General features: G+C 36.6%; 1 protein-coding gene and 2 long non-coding RNA genes across 3 annotated transcripts in view; all 3 read left to right on the top strand.

Annotated features, from left to right (window-relative positions):
- The window catches only part of LOC116734043 (clavesin-2), a 37,658-nt gene extending 13,679 nt beyond the window's left edge, over positions 1 to 23,979 (top strand). Inside the window, exons 3-5 of the mRNA XM_032585164.1 lie at positions 16,593 to 16,703; positions 17,507 to 17,739; positions 18,527 to 23,979. Coding sequence (XP_032441055.1) covers positions 16,593 to 16,703; positions 17,507 to 17,739; positions 18,527 to 18,620 — 438 coding nt within the window. The 3' untranslated portion in view covers positions 18,621 to 23,979. The remainder of the gene's footprint in view (positions 1 to 16,592; positions 16,704 to 17,506; positions 17,740 to 18,526) is intronic.
- On the top strand, positions 3,312 to 14,267 carry LOC116734045 (uncharacterized). Its single transcript, XR_004342163.1, has 3 exons — positions 3,312 to 3,462; positions 4,014 to 4,016; positions 14,255 to 14,267. It is a non-coding gene; the product is annotated as an uncharacterized LOC116734045 (long non-coding RNA).
- LOC116734044 (uncharacterized) lies at positions 9,186 to 11,185 on the top strand. Its single transcript, XR_004342162.1, has 3 exons — positions 9,186 to 9,381; positions 9,461 to 9,545; positions 9,996 to 11,185. It is a non-coding gene; the product is annotated as an uncharacterized LOC116734044 (long non-coding RNA).
- Positions 23,980 to 24,505: the final 526 nt, after the last annotated feature.

The raw sequence follows: 24,505 nt of genomic DNA, 5'->3' as shown, positions 1-24,505 counted from the left end.
AGTAGGACTTTCCTCGTGAAATAAAGGTAAAAAATAAATAATGATACTTCCTTCTTACATATTCCTGTATATTTTTTATGCAAACCTTACTTTTGTAGGTTGATCAGAGGATCTGGGAACATTTAGTTAATGATTAACACATGACTTCTTGGCTCCATTGGGCATAATTCTGACGTGACACAGAGGTGAACGTCTCTTACAAACCCATTAAAATGGAAAATACTGGACATGAAGAAAGTGCATTGATATTCATAAAATCAAGAAATGGCGTAAAAAAAGAGATTAGTTTTCTAACTGCAGAAATTCTGCGTATTTATTTGTGTGTGTGCGCGGGCGTGTGTGTGTGTGTGTGTGAGACAGGAATCTTTAATTTTAATTTTGCTGTCTTTTTATAAAGACCCAATGAAGGACTTGGTTTGCAAATTAGCCTCAAGCTAGAAAACCTGTACAAAACAAAGATTGCTTTGCTTTTAACATGCCACATTGTTTACTGTGCTCTCCTTGGTTAAATAAATTTGAATTGAATTGAAAATATAACTTAATATGCATTAATACCACAACCGCTGAAGCTAACATGCAGGGTTATTGTCTTGGAGCGCAAAGAGAAAACACAAGGCGCTCCTGGATCGGCTGCAGCCAGTAGTGTGTGAAGTTGCATTGCTTCTGGTATTTCAGCTTCCTAGGCTGCGTTTTATTTAAAATATTTGAGACATGCTTTCATAAAATTAGTGAATAGGCAAATTTTCTGCAAATTTTCTGGAGTTACATTCCACAGAAAACTCTGAATACCATGAATAGACAGCAGTACTCTGCATATCTGCAGTCAGAGAAATGCTTCAAGGGTTTAAGAATGCTAATTTTTTTCTTGCCCTCAATGAGAAAATAAATTTTGAATAAAAATATGCAAAAAGTGTTAAGTATACTTGATTTTAACTGAAATGCGAACATAAACCTAACATATGAAAACAGAGAAATTGTCCCACAGTAAAGCCTAAATATCTGCAGCCTTGAACTCCCAGAGGAGTCTCTCTTCATTAGCATTGTTATGTAACACAGACCTCCAAAATAACTGGGACTCCTGTAAAAATGGTGCCAATAAGCCAGTAGAATATGCATGAAGAGAGGCGCGCTGCTTCCTGACACCTCGGAGGATTCGCTGCAGTCAGCAGAATTATTACACTTCTGTTTCAGATTCATATCAAATAAATTAAGGCAAAAGGAATCCTGAGATGTTGGATTTATTGAAGTCTACTAAAATGAATGTGTGAAAACTTATTTTGAAATCATTAGAGGCTGAAATGCAAACTTGAAAGTTTATTATTGGTGTCAATAACCCAGAAATCGAGACTCACTGAAGTTTGATGTGAGTGAAGAAGCTGTTTACCAGGTTTGGCTTTGCAAACAGTGTCGTCTCGATTTAAACTCTCCATCCTGCCTGCTATCTGTTCGCTGCAGACGGGGACGCTCTGACCAAATGTTCCATATCTCTGTAAAATAAGTTTCTGAGAGTTTGGCTGATCTGAGGTTTTGAAGATGATTTCAAAGAGAAGCTGCCAATAGTTTGTGTTCTCAGCCAAAAATACAAGAAAGAAAAAAAACAAGAAATCACATCCAAGTGTCTGTAATTTGAATGTGGACCAGAAAACAACATTAGTTCTTTGTTTGTGCCCTTAAAATAGAGGGAGCGCTTCATATTTCCCAACCTTTAGTGATGCAATTAGTTAGTGTTTTCTGCAAGACTCTCTGACCTCATAAAATTATAATAATGTCACGTTTTCCCTCCATCATGAGACATAAGAAAGCTTTCATATGGTATTATTTACCTGCTAATCCTAAATAATACATTTTAATTGAGGACATTTATAACAGAAGTAACTGTAAAGCAGTTCAACGTGCTTTACATCTTGAAAACATAAAAACATCATCCAGGCTCCCATGTTTTCCCATTAAAACAGAAAAAACTTTCCCAATGTTTCTGCAGCTGCACTGCATCTCTACAGCTGCAGGTTTACAGAACGACACTCAGCAGTCAAACTTCCACTCACCAACACATTCATGCAAAAACACTCTGAGCTTTTAAATAAATTTACCAGAGTGGCATTGACTGTGGAGGACGACTCGTAAACATCGTCTGTCCCTGTCAAACCGGTGGCTGTTCAGAAAAAACACACATACAGACGATTCTAAGTTTTTCCTTTTGGTCTTATTTGTTGCTTTATGGGTCATTTGTTCAGTCAGGCAGAAATCAGCTGTTTTATTCCCAAAAGGCAGTACAAACTTCCAGTTTTCCAAAAGCCAATGCAGCTTGAAAATGACAGATTTTTAAACATCTTTCTGTCACTTTGACTGGCAGTAAACAAAAATTAGCCCCCCGCAGCAAGACGTTGAGAAAGCTGCTGTTTTAAAATCCGTGGCTGAGGCTAAAAGGTGATTTTAGATTATGTGTTTAAACTCAGCCGAGTCTCTGAACTGAACAAACAACCCAGCAGATTTATTGGATGCTTGAATATTCTCATGTCAGTTAGCGATGTGATGCAGAAACTTCCTCCTGTTCTTCACTTTAAAACAAAAAAGACTTTTAATCAGCTGAATATTTGTTACTAAATAATTATTAATCAATCTGACGTCATTTGTTCTGCAAAATGCTGCATGTAGTTTCAAAGCATGACTTTGGGGTAGCATGGTTTAGGCCATTTCATGTGTGTAAGTTACATGTAAGCAGGTCAGACGTGTTAATGCTCCTTATTCATCTTCAGCTGCGTTTGGTGTTGGAGTAGGACGCATGCTTGGATTTTTCCTTGTGATAAATGCAGTCCAAGTCTTCAGGGTTTGTAAACCTCGGGGGTTTTCTCTATCTGAAAGGAGGCTGAACATTTCTACAGATGTGATGGTTCTGTTCCCTGAAGCCAAGCTGAACCCAACTCTTTCATTTTTGGATGATTAGTTTGGTCCGTCATGTTCCTGGGGGCTCCAATCATTAAGCCTGGCCATTCAGCCAACTTTCAGCCCTGAGGAGAAATCTGGAGTTAATCACAGTTATTGGCATGTTTCCCTTTCAACAGATCACAGATTTTTAAATTCACAGGTTTCGTGAATTATGATGGACTAGCAAGTAGCTCAGGGTGTACCCTAAAAGCACTTTCACCCATTTACCACTTTTGAGGGGACCAAAGGTCTGATTATCAAGATTAAGATGATACTGCTGTTAGTTTACAGTATCCTTCATATGTTTTAACTCTAAAGCCTTTAAAGGTGACCTATTATGCTTTGTTGAACACATTAGGATGTGTCTTTGGGTGATACAAAACATGTTCATTAAATTTTTGCACAAAATCCTTCTTAGATGATGACATTTTAGTCTCCTCAGTTCTGACTATTTTCATTTCCTTTTAGAATGAGATGTCTTAAGGCTACTGTCACTTTAAATCCAAATAAGCTGCTTCTGGCCACACCCCCAACTCAGTGTTTACACTCACATGTGAAAATATCTGGAAAAAAATGCAGAATTACACAGCTATACGTCTTTGAAAAGCAGAAGTGTAGCCTCCTGGACAACCAACAAGAATGCAGAAGTGCCTCCTGATTTGTGACGTTACATTCCAGAAGTTTTTGAAACAGCTCATTTTCCAGACACCAACAATCTGTAACTCCTTACTGAAAAACAGTTGGGTGTTTTTTTGTTTGTTTGTTTTTTTGTCTTTTTTTTTAAGTGGCTGGGTTGTTTTTAGAAGCAGTGGAAACCCAAATGGAAGAACAAAAACAAACAAAACATACAATTTGCATTGTGGGTCTCCTTTAATAAATCAAAGTTGCACAATTTTATTTAAAATTGCACATTCTGCTTGAAAAAATAACAATAATGACATAATTATTTGTGTGAGACAAAAGGATGTAACAGCAGCTTAGACCTATTAGCTGCTCCTCAGATAGCAGAAAGACAGGAGAACATGGCAGGGTGTGCAGCAGATGATGTTGATATTCATATGTCAGGAAACCCCTAAACATGAACATAGAAAGTGTTTCAGGCGAGGCAGGACAATGAGCAGGACTGTTGTCACCACGCAGTGAGGCGGATGTTTAGTTACATGCATCAGGTTACACCTCTGCAGTAAAAAATGAATTTCTCAGAGGGTTCGTTCAGACCTTCATCAGGGGTGCCGTTCAAGCAGACCACAGATTTCTGCAACCAGGTCAGTTAACAGTGTGGTGTAAAATCTTCAGAAGCTTCAGAAATAGCGACGCAGTGATGATCTCAGCATCTCGGTCCAAAGCAGTTCTGTGTCGCTGCACCTTGTTCCCTCCTTCTGTTTGTTTGGCAGGACAACAAGATCCTTTGAGGCTCAGTGCGATCCGTACGCACAGGCAGGTCAACTGCCTCAAACACACCCAGGATGCAGGCCAGCAGGAAGACAACCAGCAGCATCATGATACACTTATTAAACACAGGAAAGAAAAAAACCCCAAAGCTTCTTAATGATTCCTGAAGTAGCTCTTGAATGATGTCATTACCAGCCTGATTACCTCTCAGCACTCAGTGAAGCAATGAAGTGAAGAACCTGTGAATGTTAATGATGCTCGGCAGCTTGTTTGTTTTAGTAATTGCAGTAAAGGAGCCACTGTGCATGGAGGATGATTTAAAGGGCCAGTGTTATGTAAAATATGCTTTTCTGAGCTTTCCATCATAGCTATAATGTTACTGCCTCAAAACAAACAAACAAAAAAAACAACTGGAGTGTTGCCATGATTCTGCCATGCATGTTTGAGAAATCCTCTAATCTCCAGGGCAACCATTCAGAGCATCCATCTTCTGCAACTGTTCCACTCAGCTCCTTCAGACTAGCCAGCAGCAATTAGCAAACACCTGGTGGAACGACACATCTGCTGAACTCATTATAGGAGCTACTTCGCTGAAACGCTGGTAAAATCGTTGTTTTACCAGCGTTTAGAGGAGCCATGTTGTGATGACTTCCTGAAGGCGGAGTTTCAGAAAGAGCAGGAGTTTCTTAAAGGGGCAGACGCCCAATTTCAAGGCATTAAATTACAAAGTAAACTCAGTTTTAAGCCCTATTTGATATATATTGCATAGTTATAACAACTGAAGTTAGCATAGTAACTTGATTGTGCTGTGGAGGTTGGATGAAGAGTTTGGCTTGTTTTGCAGCTGAAGGCTCTGGTCACTGTGTTAAATATTATTATCTACAACAGAATAACTGACTGACAGGAGAGATCACGGTGTTGTAAGAGGACTCTGCAAACGATGAAGTTAGATATTTATAGAGAAAAAACATAAACACTATTAGAGCTACAGGGGGGAAAAAGAGTGTAAAACTGTACAATGGGACGGATTGATCCCTTAAAACATGATCTTTTCTAGATTCATTGAATAAAGATATTTAAACACTTCAGATTTCTTCAGGTTTTAAAAAGCACAACTAAATGACTGCAGGTGAAATAGATTTAGAAGTAACTCAGGTGAAATTGGATAATTTATGTCATCTTATTTTTCTGTTTATGCTTATATTATGAATAATTTATCACATCCAAGTTATACCACCTGTTTTATTGCTAAAAATACATTTTCCTGTAGCAGCCTACACAATATGACTGATTTACATCAGAAAAACTCAATAACCTGTTTGAAACTTCTCAGAATCGCTGGTGAATACAGAGATCACCTCATCTGTTCTGGTTATTTCTTTATCTGTTTTTACTGGTTACCTTGTAATATAAAAAAAGTTCTACTCTGTAGCAGAACACAAACAAATGGGTCGAATGCTCCGAGCAGCAGAGCAGAGGTGAATTGGTCTGATTGGTTAAAAGATCTGAGAGTAAAAGCAGAGATGAACAAGAATTGACGAGATGAGAGGAAAACAGATTGAAGAAATCAGATGAGGATAGAGAAATCCCAAAGTCAGAAACGCACGCTTCTTCATCTCTAAAAGCAAATAGAAATAAAATCAAAGAAAAGGTTTTTTCTGTTGAAGCTGGTAAAAAGAGTTCAGGCCAAACTGAAGCAGCATAAATATGTCGGAGTGTCCCTGAAAGTCTCATCCTTGATTTCTCCCATTTTCCCCATTAAGTCCACTCTGTTTTCCCATAAAGGAGGTTTCTGAATGGAGCCGACCAGAAGCAAACAAAGTCATCACTGCAGGCTACACTTTGAAAAAAAGCCCTCACATGACCGCTGTCCCCCGTTTCGAACTGCATTTGTTCCTCCTTTGAGCACACGTTATTTTATTTAATGTGGATTAAAAGTGACAGAAGCAGAGCAGAACATGGAGGGAACTCATCAACCTGTGTTGTACCAAGCCTGAGAAAAAACACGATGGGGGATAAAAAGATTTATGAGCAGAAGTCGGGCACACGCGGAGCGTAGAAGACACGTCAGGTTTTATTACATCAGCTGCCTAACAGCAGCTGCTGATGGACTCACTGCCTGCTAAAACATTGATTTCATCTAAATATCTGATTCTGTTTCAGGTTTTTCTGCAGCAGGCGCAGAAGCTCAGCATGATGTTAATGTTGAAAGGGAAAATAATCAGTTATTTAATCATTTTCTTGAAATATGTTTGCATATATTTAACATAATGGATTTAGAGTTGCATATAACAATCAGTGAGAACAAAAGCATGAATAGATTTAAGCCTGGACAGAAGCAGTGATTGGTTTTCATGCTGTAAAACGGGGTTTTGTTTAAGAGCAACATTTAAAATCAACATCAGCATCTAGCTAAAACAAAAAGCACATTAAAGCAATGGATTGTGGGTGTTCTTTATTAATTATTTAAAGTTTTATTGTATCACTACAAAAAATCTGCCTCAGGCCTTTCTTCCTCTGCTGCAGCTTTCGATTCTGCAAAACTAAATCATTTGCATTTCCATCCAATGTTTGATGTAATCAAGCAACAGAACTTAAGCAAAACAGTAAAAAACTTACTTTAAATCATAAATATTGATCCAAAGGAAGCAACTCGTTCCTGCTGTAACCAGTTATCACTTTTCTTATCGAGGGAAACAAATTTGTACCTATTTTATTGGAAAGAATTCCCATTTCTGTGGAAGAGAATCAGGCCCACAGCATCACAGATCCTCCACCATGCTGAATAGTTTGGATACGCTCATGTTTTGTTTTACGCCAGATTTTACCAAGGTTTTTCTCCAGTGTTTGAGTTATCTTGCCATTACTCACCTGTGCTGCCTGGACTTTGTATTTTCTAAGATTATTCATTAAATCCACAAACTCAACTTCTGCCTCTGGTCCACATTTCAACCACCAATCATCACACTGAGCTGCGCAAATGCATTTAACCAAATTTAATGATCATTTAAAAATTCACCAATTACAACAGTTTTGGTGAATTTTAACATAATTGGAATTTATCATAACAACAATAAATGAACATTCATATCATTTTTAAATGTATCACAATGAATGATAAACAATATGATAAATGCCTACTACTACTTTATGTGGTAATAAATCAGAGATGTGTTTGATAGTTTTCAGAGCGTTCATGTCGATGAGACATGAACCAGAACTCTGCACCAGAAGAAACCAAACACGTAAATCTGGATGGAAACCATGACTGAAGTAAACGATGCTGACACTTTAAACGTCTTTTTTCTTATCTCATTTTATGATCTTCTGACTCTTATTAACTTTAAAACTGATCCATAGATTTTGACGTCCGTTACTTATGTAAACAGCTGTGTTGCGTTTAGTGTCCATGTTTGTCCCTTTGGAGTCGTAAACTGTTCAGAGTTATCTGATTGCGCTCACATTTATCTAGTAGCACAAACGACCAAGAAACATTGGATTTCAGAAAAACATGTCTGATTTTTTAAAAAGAAAAACAGCAGAAACAAATGGAAAATCTTTGTCCCCAACATGCCGCTTGTTGCAGCACTAATCTTTCCTCTCTCGTCACATTTCCATGCCTCACGCCTCCTCTGCAGCGTCACCAGGCTGTGTGTTTGTGTTATCGCTCCAGAGGCGACCTCTGATGCTCTCGCTGTGTCTGCGGCTGGACAGGTGCTGAGCGATAACTCAGGCAGCGATGCTGTGAATCTGTTTCCCATCATCTGACTCCATCTCGTCTCATCCTGCTGTCACAGCTCCGCTTGATAAACCGAATAATAAATGATCAGCCTGTCACTTCCAGGTTTCACTAGAAACTCATTTAAAGCTTCTAGGATCTACTGATAAACAGATCAACCAGGATCCATCGCTGAAATGTTTTTCTTGTATTGTTATTCCGTTTTTGTCCCATTAGACAATCACATGTTTTTCTCTCTGCTGGCCAGTTTGAACAGATCCATTTTATGTGTAATCAATTGAGCCTAATTGGTTTTAATCTGTTCTATAAATAATTACTCGGGCTGTTTGGGCTTTACAGCCGACGCAGGGTTACAGCGTGTGTATAAATCTCTCCTGTTTGACTTTGTTGTAGCGTCCAGCCAGCGTCGGATGCTGACTGTCCTCTTGCTGCTGCCGCTGATGCTGGGTCCTCTGCCAGCTAATCAATACGCAACGTCTAAGGACTCTTTGCACAGAAGCATTTCAGTGTTGGAAAATAACTGCAAGAGCATTTACCATTAAAAACTGAAAATAATACGAGCCAGTGTATCACTCAAATTAGATTTTTTTTAATAGCACTGACAAAAACGTTGGTTAATGTTGCAGTGACTGCAGTTTGAGTTACGCAGGCGGCTGCATTCACTGTGCTGCTTCTGTAACCAGGAGCCATAAACTGTAACTCTTCTGCTCTGCAAAAACATAAAATCTCACCAAGTATTTCAGTCTAGTTTCTAGTGCAAATATCTCTGTACAATTGAAATAAGACAAAAACTATCACAAAAGTAACTATATACAGGAAAATAAGGATTTTCTGTGATTACACTGCAAAAAACATAAAATGCAAATATCTTAATACACCTGAAATAAATGTTTCCAAAACGACTTACAAGTAACTTTTCAGCAAGATATTAGAGCTTGTTTTAAATAAATAAATATTTTATATTGGATGGAAAAGTACAAGTTCCACTTGCTGATTATTTCACTTATAGGAAAATATTTATCCAGTGGAACTGATATTTATTTCCCAGTATTAAGGAAATATTGACCTAATTCTTACAGAAAAGTTCCTTGTAAGTTAGTTTAGTCCTTATTTTAAGTACTAATATGTAACCCACAATTAGTAAAGGACTTTTATTTTTGCGGGCCCACTTCCTGTGTTGCCCGAACGCTGCTAACTTATTTAAAGCCACGCCTCCAGTGCGCAGTAAAAGATCCTCACCTGTTCCACTGTGATTGTGGCTTGCTGTTGGCGTCTTCCTCAGGAATTCCTCAAAAAATCTTTGAACATATTGATTTGATTGCTGGGTGAGTTTATTTGTTAACAGTGTTATTTTTTCTATGTGGTACTTCTGCTCGGTTGCTCATTGGAGCGTTGTTTTATTAGAATCACTGGCATTGTTTACCTGGACCGTCACCAGGATTCTGTTAGTGCTGATTGTGGCTAAGTACGCCCCACTCTCTTCAAACAGGTAACTTGTTGCTGAAGTTTGTGCGTATTCTGACACCTTTACATTGATGCCAAGGCACTGAAGTTTAAACTAAAATTGATCAGAACAGAATGTAGCTACACTTAAATTGATATTGCGCAGTATATTTATTTATTTATTTATTTATTTTCCTTCCCTCACTCTGCTTGAGTATTTGACAATTAATTTATTTTATTTTTCTTGATTGATATTTTGGAAGTGCACTTTAACTTTAGCACTTTAATTTTAAATTGATTAGTTGAAATATGATAGTTTTGTTTCATTTAAATTATGGTTAATTTAACCTGATTGAAATGTTTGTTTAATTATTAGGAATCTAATTATTGCATTTGCATTTAGTATGCATAAACTAGATGTTTAAATTTAATAATTATTTCCTTTGTATTATATTTGTTTCTGATAAAACACTTAATGGGTTTTCTGACCTTTTAGGTCGGGTTTTTTTTTCCACCTGTCGGATTAGATCCTCATCTGGATCGAAAGATGGCGAGCTAGAAATGGACTATGGACTTTATGATTTGGAAATCAATTTATTCTGAGTCAATTCTCATGTGTCTCATTGTGTTATTGTAATTGTATGTTTTTTTTAATTCAAATCACTTAATATATATTCACCAAAACTAAAAGCACTGCCTCCTGTTTTTTTCACACCTCAGGCTCCTTAAAAGGCCACTCTTCCGATGCTGCTTATGTAGCCGCAGTTAGCTGCCTAGCCCATAACTGTTACAAATACATTTACAAATGAAACTAGACTAAAATACTTGGTGAGATTTTGTGTCTTTGCAGTGTTCGCTGCAGCATCATCTTCCTGTAGAAACACTTACAGATCTTTTCCTGTTTCAAAAGCCCTGGTGGATTCATATACAGGAAAAGATAAAACATTTTTAAAAAGTCCAGATTTCCTTTGAGATTTTAGAAACATCTATTCTGCCTTTTTTCACCACAGTCGTAAACTGAAATACTTAAAACATTTCCAGTATTTAAAGAGAATATGATTATTCCCACCTGGATTATTTTGCCTGCGTTATGCTAACATGCCTCACTCCATTGTAGCATGTTTATTTATTTCTGATGCCTGAAACTTTGCCAGCCTGCTGGGCCTCAATCCAAACGTAATTACATCCAATCAGAGCAGCCTGCTGTCTCCCAAGCTCTCAACATTTCAAAACAATCTAACATTTTCATGACTGCTGTGAGTTCAGGAAAGGATCGTTCTACCCAAACACTGAAGCTGTGGAATCTGAAAAATGACGAATGCATAAATCAGAAAGGCTTCCTGCTGTGCGTCATGTCCAGGCTCTGCTCTGAAGCTCGTTTTAGACATTTACATCACTACGGTTGTTAAACCTTCTCCTGAACTGGAGCTCCCGTGATACGATCCCGACCCAAATCCTCTCAGTCACACTGCAACTCTGAAGGGTTTCCTGGAAATGTTTTCAGACTGAACCTAACATAAAGTAGATTCAGTGTTGCAGCTGCTCTTGAACGTTACATTTCATTTTTTAACAAGAAAATACAAACATGAACACTAAAATATTCCCCTGCAAATCATCATATAGCAGTAATTCTAGACAATCGTTTCATTTCTTTGTTAAAAATTAAGAAAATAATTTGCAATTTTTTTTAGGGGATGCTGATATTTCTGGAAGCTGTTAGTTTACAAACTAACAGCTAATGCATTGCTGTTAAATTTCATATTCTGTAGTGAAAATTTACAGCAATTATTCAATGAGACAAACAGAAACAGCTAAAACCTGCATTGTTTATGTTTTATTTTGGTTTCATGATCCAGCTCCTTTATTTCTTTAATTACCAATATTTTATTTTGAGTTTTTCAAACAACAGGTCAGAGTAGAGATCATTTTTATACTGGTTAAGACTTCTTTTTTTATTTTTTTAAGTGTCACAGAGAACAAAAATGCAGGCAAGCAGATCGAATTAAGAATCAAAAAGCAACGGAAAGGTCTGCAAAAAGAAAAGGAGAGCAAGAGAAACCAGGTAGTTCATGTAGCAGGAGGATGATTGCAGGATGGGAAGCAGGTGTGTGATTACTGCTGGGAGGAAAAGCAACCAGGAAGGACAAAATCAGAGAAACAGAACCTGACCCAGTACTTCATACGACTCAGAACGTAAAAATAACACAATCTTCAACCCCAGTCATTTTGTGATCAAATTAGAAAAGGTGCTAAACAGTTTGCAGCAGTATAATACAAAAGCAGGGGTTTCTAAAGGGGTGGTCCGAGGGCCATTTGCAGCCCTCTGAGCAATTTTGGGTGGCCCTCACTCGCCTAAATTTGGTCTGGCAGCTCCAATCATAATAATTTTTAAAAGTTGGTTTGAAATTTTTACCAAAAATAACTTTCAAACAAATCAAATTCTTAAAATGGAAAATGTACATGCAACACAAAGTACCCTATCAATCATTTTTAATCTAATTCAATCAGTGAAGTTTGTGCTTTACATCATAAACACATCAGTCAACAGAAAACCAGTAACAGACATCACATTTAATCAAATGTCATTGTTAAAATCATCAATACAAATAAAATATGTTGATCAATTTAATATAAATGAAACTATAAAAATCCAGCTACTGAAACGCAGACTAGAAGAGCGATTCATTTCCTGATCTTTGTGCTGAAAAGATCTAGAAAAACATAATCAACTTGAAGAATTGAAGAAATTATTTGTTTGTTTTATTCAAACCTGCAAGAATTATTTTATGTTTCAAATCTATAATGATTCACAGATCCATTTTCTACTGAAACTACACCACTTTGTCTGCATGTTTAGTTTACTGTGGGTATAAAACTGAAACAATAAAACCGTCGTTGCAATTTTACTACAATTGATTTCATTTGAGCAGCAACTCAGAGAGTGAGCAATAAATTGAAACCGTCGGTAAAAAAGCATCTTTAGCTCCTGTTTCTGTCAGTCTCCTGACGTGAAACGAATGCAGCCAAAATGTCAACGTTAATCCATTCCATCATTGTCGACAAGACAATGAAAATCATTACTGTAATTATTGCTGAAGGAAAAGAGCGCCGTCTGTAAGATTAGCAGATTTTACAAGCTGGTTGTGGCCTGGGGTCAGATTTGGAGGCAAATCTGCCAGAGTGCTTTATGTCATGAAGCAGGAAGTGGGAAGGTGCATTTCTTTAAGACCAAGTCAGGCTTTAGGGAGCAAATCATTTCTAATGTGTTTATCTTCCTCAGTGAAGCCACAGGCTGCGAGGAGGAGGAGGAGGAGGAGAAGGAGGAAGATGAGTCAGCATCAGAAAACAGAAATGTTGGAGTGAAAAGCATCAGATCAACATGCTGTCCAGTTGTAAACTGCCCTCCTGTCGTTTTTTTGCCTCTTCAGCATTTTTTCTGAAAATCATCCCCTCCCCTCAGAAAGTGACCTGCAGCAGGAAACCAGAAATAAAGTTCTCATTTCTTTAGGATCGACTTTAGCCTCGCCGCATCAAAGGAAACGCTGAAGTGGATCTGACTCTTAATGCAGCTCTTAATGTTTAAGCTTCTTATTTGTCAACTAGTTCAGCTTCAAAATGTTGATTTTCAACCCCAGGATGAAAATAGCTATAATAATTCATATAAAGATTCAATTTGTTACAGTTTATTTTTGTTTTATTGTGTTTTGGTTACATTTTTGGGTGGCAGATTCTCTGTTTTTAACTTGCGTTTCAAACATTAACATATTTGACCTTATTGGACTTTGAGTTTTCCACTCGTGATAAACACCAGCAGAGTGATACAAATAAAATTAGATCTCAGTTCGGATTTCTTGCTGAAGTCTGATGTTTTAATGTGATGTTTCATGCTGCTGCTGTTTTATGTGACTTCAACCAAACTTCTTTGTGATTTACGATCCCATGAAACCCGCATGCGCAGAACAAAAACTCTGTTTATGGATAAATAATGGCTTTTAAAGTTCATTTGGTGACGGAAGTCAAAAGGATCGTCCCAAAATCAGAACAAGACGAAGGAAGCTGATAAAAGGACCACAAGTCATAGCAGCAATCTTTAGTCATTGATTTTAACTTCTGTAGAGAAGTTTGTCTGGATGTCAGTACCAACAGAGATGCGATGCGTTTTGGTGGAACAGACTTTATTCCTAATTTAACAATTAGGATTTTTTCAGCCATCGTTTACGTCCGTTGCAGAATTATAACCTATTTATCACATCAATAATGTAAAAGTCGGATTAAATGCGACATGATCATCCAGACTGCAAACTATGAAAACTATTTTATATGTATCAGATTTGGTTCATGTATGGAAGTGGCTCAAGTTGGATTTTTTGTGGTGAAAAGTTTGGGATTGGACCGTTGAGGCTGCCTTGTAGAAGTCGGATATTATGGGCCAATTTGAGACGCATTCGTCTCAAATTGCGCATTCGCCCACAAGTCAAATTAATAAAACACATTTTTATTATATAATTAGAATCTGCTGACTATTTAGTTTTGATTGTTGATTTTATTGTTTTCTAGAAAAAAGGGAAACCTTCTCATTATTTGGTTCTTTGGGACAGAAAATGTCTTTCACTTTGGATGTTGACTAATTCTTGTATGAAAGTACGTCAGTCCTACAGATTCCTGTTGATCCTGTTGATCCTGCAGTCAGGAGCCTGCAGCTCTTATTCCATTTTCAGGTGTTCATGCATAATGCAGCAGGTCGCTTCATCAAAGTGAAAATGGCTGCCAGGCAAAGGGCAGGCCGAAGGTTTACACACAGAGGAGCAACACGGCTGCATGGCTACTGAAATACATTTCTCTTCTATATGGGTCAATAGTGTAGGTACAGAATATACAGTCCTGGTATTTGAATTAAAAACATATTTTTACCTTTAAATGCATCTACTTTCAGATGTTAAAAGAAAAATGTTTCTTATCCATCTGCTGTGGCAGATGAAAGATCATTTAAATCCTGTGGGAACAATCAGATGGAAACATCTAAAACATGCAAGGAAATTAGAATTTAATAAAAACACTTCCTGTTTGTTACACCGGAGATAATCCTTAGATTTCTGTTCTTATGCTGTGCTAACTGTTTGCTAACTGTTAGCTTCCTGAGCTGCGATCACCACAGAACTACGTTTTACTTCAGCTTTGAGTTCGATTTCTACGCAGCATTCTGTTACTGAAACATAGAAATTTTGTTCTGATGACAAATCAAAATATTAACTCTCAAAATTAAGTCTTAGTTGCACAGATCCACTAAAAGCTTTTTAAGTGTTCATCTCCAAACAAGAGCAGAATTACTTTGGAATTGCAAATGGAGGTGAGTCATAACCTCTTATTTTTAAAATATGCATCTATTGGAAACGTTTCTAATAGCACAAACTCTTTGTATCAAACTTTTTGCTGAGATATTTAGTTTGACGCTGGATAAACTTGCATAGTTGAGAAGATTCTGGTGTCCTTACATGTGAAATACAAAGTGATGTTTGTGATAAAGTGCTGCTGCTGCCAGATTTGGTCTCTTGACGTTAATTTTCCAGCTCCTATTTGGTTTAATATTTTCATGTTTTCTATTTTGTGCAGCTTTTGTTGCATTACTTTGCTTTGCTTCATGTTAAATCCTGCAGTTGCTCTGATTATTTTTGTTGTTTTTTATCACCAGCTGCGTTATCAGTTGCATAATCTCACCTGTTTCTTCTAAAATAATCAACTTGTTTTGCATCTTTCATTTGATTATTCTAGTAAATAATCCATTTATTTTTACTGTTCATATTCAGTGTAGATTTAGTGATATAATTATGCAAATATAAAATATGTAAAAACATTATATGGCAACTCATAAAATGTCATTTTTGGACAAAAATTTAGAAATTTTTGATTAATTTCATAGTTTTTCTTTAACCCAAATGTTAAAGAATTTGACTTTGACCAAAGACTTTTTACCAATTATTCACAGATGACGTCTAGTGAAGCAGAAACTTTTCCACCATGTTGACCATTTTAATGCCCAGACTTTAACTGACCTCTGGCACTTTCATCTTCTTCTTCTCTCCATCACCGTGCCAAAATATTTTTTCCCACTTTTTTTTAGATTAAAGTCCTCTCCAAGCAATTTTCATCAGAGCGTAATCTCGCCTTGATATTGGACCGCAGCCGAATTATGACTCAGACACATAAGCAGTGGACTGTAATTATAATAATTGTGTCCAGCCTTCTAGGAAACACGGCTGCGCCGGACTCCGATGCCGCACGCCAACCTGCAGCAACACAGACTCATGTCCCTCCGGGTTTGAGCTGCGGTGCCTCTAAAATAGACCCGACCATTTCCTACTTAATATGCGATTAGAGAACATTTGCAAAAGTAATCTAATGAAAAGGGACAGGAAACTCGCAGAGGTAATTTTGTGTTAACAGGATCTCAATGTTTTTTTATGTAGGTCGAGTTTAAACTCGTCTCATTGGCTGGTTGATAAAACACAAGAAATTTGAAATAAATACCTTCAGGATGATGATAGCCTTAAATAAAACAAATGAAAATAATTCTGAACGTTTTGGGAGAGTCAACCAGAGTCCTGAACTGAATCTGATAGAAATTGATTAGGGTGATGGCAAAGAGTGCTTCCAAACACTTACTAAGAAGTTGTCAAAATTTCAGAGTAAAAATGCAAGAAATCTTGTCAGCAACTATAATCACAAGGGTCTGATTGCTGTGATGTCAATTAATTTCTGCTGATTATTGAGAAGGCGATAAATTAATTTTAAAAAATGAATTCAATTAAAAAACAGATTTTTTTCCTTCCAAAATTAAATGTCCTAGATTACTAATTAAAGTCTAATTACCTCTCCTTTGAGGTAGCATAAATTAAATTAAATTAAATTTGTGCTAAATGCAAGTGAAGGCCTGAAGTGTAAAAGGAAATATATACTGCTATATGATTTTGATAATCATCTAAAAGTAGTTTTTAGTAAAATTATTTAAAAGTAAAACTTTTTGTTCTCTTTTTTCCCCTTGTTTTCCTGATAAAATGATCTTTTGCGTCTTTATTTATTTTTCTGTTTCTAACAGGACAGTTTTCCTGCGAGGTTCGGAGGAATCCACTTTGTGAACCAGCCCTGGTACATCCACGCCCTCTACACGGTCATCCGACCCTTTCTCAAAGACAAGACCAGGAAAAGGGTAAGAAAAGAGGGTTAACATGTTAAGAAAGGAGAAAATGTCTTTAAACATTGATTTAAAAAATATAAGCTGAACAACAAATAGAATGAAACTGTACACTGTGTCAGTTGTACTTTATTTATCAGCAATAACTCACAGTTTGAACGGTTTGCTTACAATGCTTTGCACACACTGCAGGAGTTATTATTATTCTATTTTATTTAAGATTGTATTTCTGTAATTATCAAAAAAATGTAATCCAGTGAAGGACTGGTGGTGTGAACACAGCACAGCCTCGTGGCTCATTGTTTGTTTTCATCACGGCGGCTCTGACAGTGTAGCAGCAAATTGCTTTTTTTAGGTCAGCAACTGCTGGCACTTATTAATCTGGGAAGGGTTATGGGATCATTGTCAAACAATGTGAAAGGCCTCATAATGCAGGGAAAGAGAGAAAAACCTTTAGCACAGCCACAAATCTCTCCAAGAGCAAAAACTCCAACAAATTCTCAAAGAAAAGAGAAACTTTAAAAAAAACCAATAGCTTCATCTCAGATCCTACAGACCTCAATTAGGATGTTAAATGTTAAAGTTCATTACGACACATTAAATAAAGATGTAACAAATATCGTAGTAATATAGTCATTAAGTAAATTAAGTTATTTTGCATCATAAATGAACAGCAAATAGATGCTAGCTTTGCTTTCCTGTCCTTTCTTTTATAATTCAGGCCACCAGAGTGAAAACATTTACTCTAAAAACAAATCTTAGGAAATGTAAGCCTCCAGTTCATCATTTCCAGTCCTGCATTTCTTTCCTTTTTGCAGATTTTCATGCACGGTAACAACCTGAACAGCCTCCACCAGCTGATCCACCCGGAGATCCTGCCGTCAGAGCTGGGTGGGATGATGCCGCCGTACGATATGGGGACGTGGGCGCGCACGCTGCTGGACCACGCCTACGACGAGGAGACGGACTACTGCCCAGAGTCCTACACTCTGTCGGTGCAGGACCTGGAGAGAGACCTGGAGAAAAACATGTCCCCAAAAACCATGAAGAGGTCAGACTATTTACCAAGTTGGATTGCTTGGTGATTTAAAAAATCTTCATCATTTATTTAAATTAAATCCTCCACAAAAAGCTAACGTCCATGTGGTAGGACCAGAGAATCTAACCCAGTCTGACCCAGAGCAAATTCCTGCTGCTGGCCACAATACAACATAATCCACTGTGACAGTAAATCGTCTCGTCACATGAGACATAATGCGACTCAAACGTGTTCATGATATGGAAGACAAACAATCCTGAGCTGACACAACAAACCGTCACTGCAGCGCAATTCACTGACAACACTTATTGTTGAATCATTAGTCACTAATTAATCATCAAATAATGACTCATCAGGTAATTAGTCTGGATAGTTAAAAATACTCTGACTCAGTTGGTTTCAGTTCTGACGTGTTTGTGTGAATTATTGTTTATGATGTTTCAAAGCAGTAAAGCCTGTTTTGTAAGCATTATGGAAATAATTTCTATATTTATTAGAAGCAGTCATTTAGGAACTCATACAGGAAGATTGTAACTAAATGAAAAATGTACACAACATAATATGACTTCTTTTTTAATTACTTTCTATTTTCTTTCTGTAATATATGGCATTAATTCATTCATTTTTTTCATGTTTTAGTTTAAACCTTTCAGGAAACATTTAACTTGTGCTGGATTTTTTTCTTTTGCAAATATTCCTTTGCATCTCCCACAATGTCTTATAGGAGTTTGTGTGTAAACACTGATGTGGTTATTAATCAGCTCCGCCTGGATCTTATTGAATGTTTGTGTTGCTGTAGGTCTCAGTCAGTGGTGGAGCCAGGAGTCCTGAAGAGACCCGACAAGGTGAAGAGTGAAGAAGACAACCTGCAGCCGCTGCTGTCGTTGGACTAAACGCCCAAAGTTACAGCAGAGAAGCAGAAATAGATCAATATTTCAGTTCCTAAGAACGTACCTGTGCACATACTGGAAGCAACGCTCATCCTGCAGAAAGACGTTCCTTCAAACTTTATGGAAAGCAGCAGGGACACGTCCAGAAACCGACGAGCTTCTGATGGTCCTCTATACAGTATATTTATTTATGTAGTTTCATGTCAAGTGCCAATTCCAGAAACTGTAAATATGAAGTCTTTAAACAATCCAGAGCGGAGCAGGGAAGGCTGGTCTAAAACCGACGTGTGGAGGTAACAGTTCCCACGGTTACTACAGGAGGACGGATGTGTGAAAACTGCAAAGCATATTTCAAAGAGGTCTTCAGGCTTTTTGATATCTTTCTGAAGAAAAACTCTGCACACGGACAAGAAGGGGGCCGCAGAAAAACAGACACTGCTTGTTTTCTTGTAAGATTTTTCCAATGACAATACTGTCTAAAATTTCCGTCTCTCTCCAGTTATCTTTTGGAAAAGCAAACCTCCCTTTACGGTAAGAGTTGTCTCTATGAATCATCGGCTTTTTTCCCTCTTTCAGCCATTTTCTCTCCATCTGACCCAGATGTCACAGAAAACTGCTCCGCTCCACCATTAGAAGACCCACAGAGCCGCAGGCTCTCTTCCTCAGAAGAAGTCGTATTTTCAGAACCTAATGGGTATAGCCACTAAAAACAGGGCTAAATATAATTTTATAAAAGCAAAGTTCTTTTGCTTTGTGGCACTTTTTGTGTTGCAAGGTGGGAAATCTTTGGGTGATAATGTTCATCCAAAAAAATCAATAAATCACTTAATAGCTGCAGTTTAACTTTCACTTCAGGGTAAAGGTTTTTTCACTATGTAAGATTTATAGAAATAGATGTTATAGAGTGCACCATTTCTTTTGCTTCTGCAGGAAATCACATGTACATAATGCAGCAAATGGCTCTGCAGGTTTAATGGCTCATTTAAAAAAAAAACTATTTATTGTTTTTAATTTAAAATTTGCAACCAATCCACACATCAATTTAGCTTTCACTTTTACGAGTATATATATTTTTAAATTTCTGTGTCTGGTTTGATTTCAGGCTTTGTGATTCAAACATGTCAGCTAGTTCTCACTCTCAACGTCTCCTAATAGTGTTATAATCAATAAACAATACTCCACTTAAGAGTTTAATTTTAGACAGATATTCATCTGTTTGGACCTTTATCACATACATATTATGAATTAGGGCCATTGCAGACAGAAAAAAGGAAGGAGTACATTTCTGCCAAATAAAAAAACTTCAAAATGTTCAACTTTTGAAACTCAAAAAGTTCCCACATTTTTTCTATGTGGTCCAAATAAACCATCGCAGAAATCTGAGTTTTTTCTCAGAACTCTGACTTTTGATCACAACATTAAAGTCAAAATTCGGACAAATAAAAGTAAAAAAAAGAATTCTAAGAAAAATAATCATTCATTAATTTTTTTCATGATTCAGAAAACATCAAAATGTCCCCAAAAAATCCAAATGAACTAAACTGGATGTTTAGTTTGTAATGCTGCTGACAGAAACTCTCCTCACCTGCAGACATTCCAAACTGCAATAAAGTCTCTCGTTAGTAAATGTAGGTTACAGACACAGACAATAATAAATGATTTATGTCAGAACTTTCTTTTTTTAGCTATGTAAACACAATGAGAGAAAAACTCAAACATATTCCAAACAGTTTGGACATTTATTTTCTGTAAAAAGACCTTTAAGTACTTAGAGTTTAGGTTAAATTTTATATTTAGAGTACAGATGTTATAATTAGTGAGATTTTTTATTTAAATTGCTACTGCATAGATAAGATAGAAGCTTTAACTCAGCATTTGCTCCACCCTGTTTTTTTATTTTTAGAGTTTATTGAAATGCATCCGGCTCTGATGGAGTTTGATAAACGGCTGTTACAGTTTCTCCACATCAGGCGAATGAAGTGCAAAGCTTCAACCAGTGACTGTCAGCAGCGTCTCTCCGGCTGGGAAACGGGCAGCCGGGCGGGTCCAGTGCGGTCCGCTCGGAGGCAGAGAGCGTCAGGTGTCCGGCTGAACGCGGAGCGACAGCTGGAATGTTCAACCATCAGCCGCGCTGAGAGCAGCCAGGCCTCCTGATCTGCTGCTGAAGTCAGACAATAACCAGCCGCTCTGAGGTTCACACTTTCATTCACTGAATTTATAATCAGTTTGTCCCTCTGAGCAAAAAGCTGCTCAAAATTTGTAATAATTTGACTCTGACGGTTCCTGCATGAAAAAAAATTGACGGTGTATTTTTCACAATGAAACATTTCACACTTATTTACATTTTTTTTACATAAAATTATACAAATTTGAGATTATAATTTTCTTTCAGGTCCACCTCAAGTGTGAGGGTAATATGCAGCATATCTTGATGCGAAGATTTACAGTAGGTCTAAAAGTTTCAAATCTTTTTAACGCTAAATTTACTTCAAATTCCTGTAAAAAAATAATTATTTGTCATTTCTTCCCCTAAATTTGAAGTCCTTAATTACATGTTGGATTATCAATTTGCCTCTACAGAATCCCAATCATTGCCACTTAGAGGTATTAAAACTTTGGAGCTTCAGCAGCCAATACAGTCCTGCTTTCACCAGAGATTTACAGGAAATAAATACATTTTGGAAAACATTTCATGACGTTAAGCAGCCATTTTTAAAAATGAGTCATGCTAAACCTGCATCACTGAGGATGTGGCTGAAATATAATAGAAACTACACTAACAACAAGAATCAGTCTAAGTTTAGACATGAATATTGATCATTTAATAGTTTTTGATCTGGACTTCAGTCTTCATGCTATTAAACTAATTGGTAAATCCACTTTTTAAGAGATGTAGCTAATATTTTGAAATTGACATTTTTGGGCCATAAGGAGTTTAATTTGATTTAATCAAAGTTTATGTTTGGGGTATAAAGTTTCTATAAACAACATAAATCTCCTCTATAAATTGGGTAAAATTGTTAACAGTTTTGAATGAATTTAAGGAAGAAACACTTTAAGCTATAAACTTAAACAGTTAACATTTATTTCACCAGTTGTTCTAGTCAAATGTTGTTTAATGATCCAGCCAAATATATTCTGGTTTAAAAAGAGGAACACTTCCTGTTTTGTTAATATTAATCTAGTTTAAGTTTTAGAGTTTTTTGCAAAAAAAAAAAGGAAAATAATCTCAAAATGAATCAGGTCCACTAAAGGGCAAAATCTGAATCTGAGAAAATGTAACAATCCTTCACAGAAGCTACCAGGTGCTTAGACTTTATTTTCTGCGCATAAACAAACACCTTGGATGTATTTTTTTTAAGGTTATCAAACAGCATGGTGGAGGTCAGAGGTCAGGAGGTGTAAAGACAAACAGGGACACACACTTTCACACACCCCCACACACACTGTAGATGCTTCCAGTTGTTGGGATTAAACGTTTACATGAACTAAACATGTACACTGCTTGAATATCGCTCCACTCCGAGAACTCAGAGCCTCCTGCTGCTCCACCGAAGGTTTCTAAGGTTACAGTGATAGAAGTGAATTTCACTGGTTGTTTTGTGTGACAGTATTTAACAGATGGTTATACAGAAGATCTTTAATTTTACAGAAAGAAATGTCTTTTCTGGTAATTCCTCACTGAACATTTAATATTTTTTGATGTTTATTTTGTCAGTATTTTTATGGAAATTGCTAATGTTTATTATAAAAATGTCAGATGTGTGCTTTTTAAACTGTAAGCAGTCTGAAATAAGTTTCATATGTAAGAAATTCAGCATTTTGAATGTTTTTCTACATGATGTTTTGTCTTTCTTCCCAAAGTTTTCATCAGAATTTTAAACCTTAAAAAAAATCTAAAAACCACCTAAGATGCCACCCTGGAGGTTCACAGATCTTCATACACATTTACCAAAACATTTTAGATCTTTAAATGCACTATATCATAAAAGGTAACAGCAGTCTTTAAAAAGCTACATTTTGTAATTTATTTTATTAAAAAATGTGCAGCTCAGCTTATTTTCTCCTGAAAATATACAGCGTCGTCACATTTAGTCACACCTGAAAAAGATTTGTGTAAATGACTAAAATTAACTTTAGATTGCAGAAGCTAAATCTGACATTTTTCTGTCTGATTTCAGAATCTGAATTATCTGGTCAAATTGTGCCCACAGAATAAGAAAGAAGACAATCCATCCCAGTGCAGCAGATGTGTGTTTGTCTCCATAAGCCAGAAAATGCTACAAAAATAGCTAAAGTCAGCAAACAGTTGCAATTTGAGAAAAAAAAATAAAATGTTTTTGTGCAAGGATGAGGTGGTTTTCACATCGTATCGAAATTAGTGTATTTCATAAAACTGTAATGGAAACTTTTTTTTTTTCAACCAGATGTTACTAATGGTGGAAAAAACAAAAGAAGACAGGAAATAGTTGGAGGATGATGGAGTGGTGTAATCTTTACTGACTTATTGCGTAAACAAACATATTCACACAATTGCAAAATTATTGATATTCCACAAAAACACAAAGTTTTGAGTACATTTGTAATGAAAATACAGCTGCTGTTCCTAAAACACAGGAACCTCCATGATGGTAACTGATGTGGTTTGCATCTTTTGTTTTACTCATGCTGATCAGTAAACCAGACACAGCGCTGAAGCTTCACTTGTTTGAAGTATTTCTTAACTCGCCTTCTATCAGTAGGTTTGTTTTCAGTGACATCCAGTAAAGAAAATCCTCCAGGCTTTTATGAACTTGAGTTGAATAACTTTTCACTGATTTAATCATCTTTTTTCCTGATTTAAAGCTTCCAGCAGTGACAACTCTCTGCATACAGCATGCTTAATGAAGATTTGGGATTTATTCATTCTTTCTTCTGCTCTCCATCACGCTCTTGTTACTCAGTATTTTGTAATAATCAATAGTCTGTAAGCGGTTTAATTCTCACTGACTTTGAATTGTGTTATGTCTCTGCCAAAGCCACTTGTTCCACTGAGAATCTAATGTATTGTTTCTGATCATTAAGTATTTGTGCACTGATGACATTGAATGATCTTTTCTTACTGATTGGTCATTTCTTGAGGAGAAAAGAAACGAATGCATAATTTTGAGTTTACTCACTTCTTCTTTTCTCAGTTTTTTGATTGTATAGTTGCAGTAGGAAAACCACACTGAAGCAGAAATGTGAAGTTATTATGGAAAGCCAGTATATTATAGGAGCAAAAACTGTCCAGTTAGCAGGTGTTCTGTGTGTAAATGTCCTCAAAGACAATTTGCTGAAATGTAAAATGATCAAAATAAATATGGACATGCAGATTTTCTCACTCTGTTGTTTTAGATTTTGTTTCTTTTGTTTAACATTTGAAACAAGATCAACTGTAAATATTGGGACTTTCAGATAAAAATGCACTCATCTCACTGATTAATTTAATACATTTCACATTTAAAAGAATAAATGTAAATCTTGTGAAAGGTAGAAATGTGTGTAAATGTTAACTCTTTGGAGAGGTAAGAATGCTACAGGAGTCAAAATTAAATGACCTTCACTTATATCCAAAAGTCAGAGGTCAACTACATGCAGATGACCCCTGAATATTAAAGTGATTTCTTTATTTCTGTTGCTCAGTTTGTTTAATAACACAAACAGTTGCTTTAATGCACAGGTGTCAAACTCCAGTCCTGGAGGGCCGCAGTCCTGCAACGTTTAGATGAGCCTCTGCTGCTCCACCTGAACAGAATAATTAGGTCATTGAGGCTCTGGAGAACTGATCTACACCAGGAGGAGGTCATGAAGCCATTTCATTTCAGCGTTTTGTACCTGTGGCACATCTAAAAACTGCAGGACTGCGA

The sequence above is a fragment of the Xiphophorus hellerii genome, chromosome 15, assembly GCF_003331165.1.
Source record: "Xiphophorus hellerii strain 12219 chromosome 15, Xiphophorus_hellerii-4.1, whole genome shotgun sequence".
In the NCBI taxonomy this organism is placed as follows: domain Eukaryota; kingdom Metazoa; phylum Chordata; class Actinopteri; order Cyprinodontiformes; family Poeciliidae; genus Xiphophorus; species Xiphophorus hellerii.
The sequence above is the reverse complement of the archived record's forward strand: the minus strand, read 5'-3'. Positions and strand labels throughout refer to the sequence as shown.